This window comes from Lactuca saligna, chromosome 9 (assembly GCF_052625555.1).
Source record: "Lactuca saligna cultivar CGN05327 chromosome 9, ASM5262555v1, whole genome shotgun sequence".
Classification (NCBI taxonomy): Eukaryota; Viridiplantae; Streptophyta; class Magnoliopsida; order Asterales; family Asteraceae; genus Lactuca; species Lactuca saligna.
The window spans coordinates 52,771,109-52,773,227 of record NC_136425.1 but is presented as its reverse complement, the minus strand read 5'-3'; the positions used below and the strand labels follow the sequence as shown (position 1 = coordinate 52,773,227).

The 2,119-nt window shown below is 37.5% G+C and overlaps 1 protein-coding gene across 1 annotated transcript; it reads left to right on the top strand.

Moving 5' to 3' along the window:
* The first annotated feature begins 259 nt into the window (after nucleotides 1–259).
* On the top strand, nucleotides 260–1,679 carry LOC145013973 (F-box protein At5g07610-like). The gene has a single exon (XM_078972323.1). The coding sequence runs from the start codon at nucleotides 356–358 to the stop codon at nucleotides 1,580–1,582; it is 1,227 nt and encodes a 408-aa protein (XP_078828449.1). The 5' UTR covers nucleotides 260–355; the 3' UTR covers nucleotides 1,583–1,679.
* Nucleotides 1,680–2,119: the final 440 nt, after the last annotated feature.

Genomic DNA, 2,119 nt, shown 5'->3' with positions numbered 1-2,119 from the left:
TTGTAATTTCCACGAGAAAACTGAAAGAACAAAAAATCCACACATAATTAATTTTTGATTGTAATATTAAAAGTAAAACGAAAATAAGTAATTAAAAATACTTTTTTCTTCTCCAATGAACTTTAAGACCATATTATTTAAGAGTATTATACTATAGGCTGAATTGAAAAGAACGGTGAAAACCACATACTTTTTTCAATCAAAGACATTTCCTAGTCAAGTCAACGTCAGCAAAGCATTAAAGCGTCAGGCAAAAGCTTCCATGGCAAGCTAATTAGCTATCAGCTTCCATGACAAAACTTTAAAAAAAAAAAAAAACCCTTTCTTTCTTCAAGGCTTTCAACCTAGTCCAGAAATGGTGAACACCAGATCTAAAATCAAGAAAATCCAGAACACCATAAACCTCTGGTTCTCGAAGGCTGCCATGGCCGACACCAATCATCTGGCCACGGAGTCTGGAGCTCTGATCGGTTCCAACGACGATCTTTTAATTGAAATCCTTCTCCGATTGCCTGTAACCTCTGTTCTTCGATTCAAATCTGTATCCAAACACTGGCGTTCCATTTTGAGTAACCGGCGATTTACCCTACTGTATAAAAATGCTTCCTTCTCTCCTGGTTTTTTTGCTTGCAGTTTGTATATTCCATTTGATGATGAGAACGAAAGCATTCCTCCTTTTCGTAATCTCGACTTCTATCCTGATCCCCATGGTATTAGAATCTTGCAATCTTGTAACGGATTGCTGCTTTGTCGTAGCAATGAAGGGGACGAACGTGTGTATAAATATTACGTATTTAATCCCACCACCAAGCAATTTGCAGTCATCCCATCAATTCTCGGAGGCATGGCTGTTCGTAAAACCATCATATTTATGGCTTTGGCATTTCATCAAACAGATTGTGTTCACTACAAGGTTGTTTGCTTTTACTTTCCTGAGCCTGACGATGTGATTAAGGTTCAAATCTACTCCTCCGAAACAGGGAAATGGAAGATGTCAGATGATTATATGTCTTTACCCGATTACTATATTCCACCCTTGGACTACATAGTTTTTTGGAATCAAGCGATCCACTGGGTTCCCTTCGGCGACAAGTCGTACTTCAAGCTCGACACAGAAGAATTTCAATCGCTGCCCTTCCCTATGAGCGTGGCGTCTTCTGAAGCTGATGAAAGCATGGATCTTATCATGACCCTTTACTTCGGGGAGTCGCGAGGCCATCTGCATTTGGTGAAGAGGGTCGATCCCAGTGAGAGCCGTTTACATCTGCATGTGTTCGAGATGTTAAACGATTATTCTGGGTGGTTTCTTAAGTATCGAGTTGACCTTGATGAACTTCCGGATGCTTATCCTGAGATGATCAATAGCTATTTTGATCCATTGAGCTTGGGTTATTACATATTTGATGTGCTTGATGTGGTTAGGGGTGAAGAAGAAGAAGAAACATTTATGGTGATCAGAGTTCCAGGGAAGGTCATAAGGTATAATGTCGTGGACAAGAGTTTCAAGCAGATATCTGACCAGATTGGACAAACCAGACGCAAACATGTTCATCGTTATATTGAATCTTTGGTGTCTTTCTAATATAAATAGTAAGGTCCAGTTTGTGTGTAACCTTCAAAATCCTATTTTCTACCATTACTTTATGAGGAATCAAAGAAGGCTAAGCACTCCAATTGAAGGTTTTGCGTTGATTTTTACTATTTTAATTAGTCTTTGAAAATGTTATATACCATTGGCACAAAAAGACTACATATTGTTGTTATTTACTTCAACCATAAGAACAAAATAAATTGAAAGTACAATGTTATTCTTTGGTAGATTTTTAAATATACAATGTCTCGATGCAAAAAACCGCAAGTGCAATGGCGCAAAAGTATAAAATAGAAGTAGAATGCTATAATGCTCAAACAAATAAAGAAATAAATTAGTACGTTATTTCTTTCGGTTGGATCAATAACTCAATATAATGTGAATCCAGAGGACCACATTTGTGTCACAAAATGATTTAAAGTACTCCTAGAACATTGAGATGCAGTAGCCCACATGACGTTTATGTTATTAACAACTCATCCCAGAAAAGCTGGTGAACCGAATAAAATCATTCTTGTCTTGGAAACC

Excerpts from the sequence above, each read along its gene's own strand:
- LOC145013973 (XM_078972323.1), top strand. The coding sequence starts at position 356 with ATGGTGAACACCAGATCTAAAATCAAGAAAATCCAGAACACCATAAAC.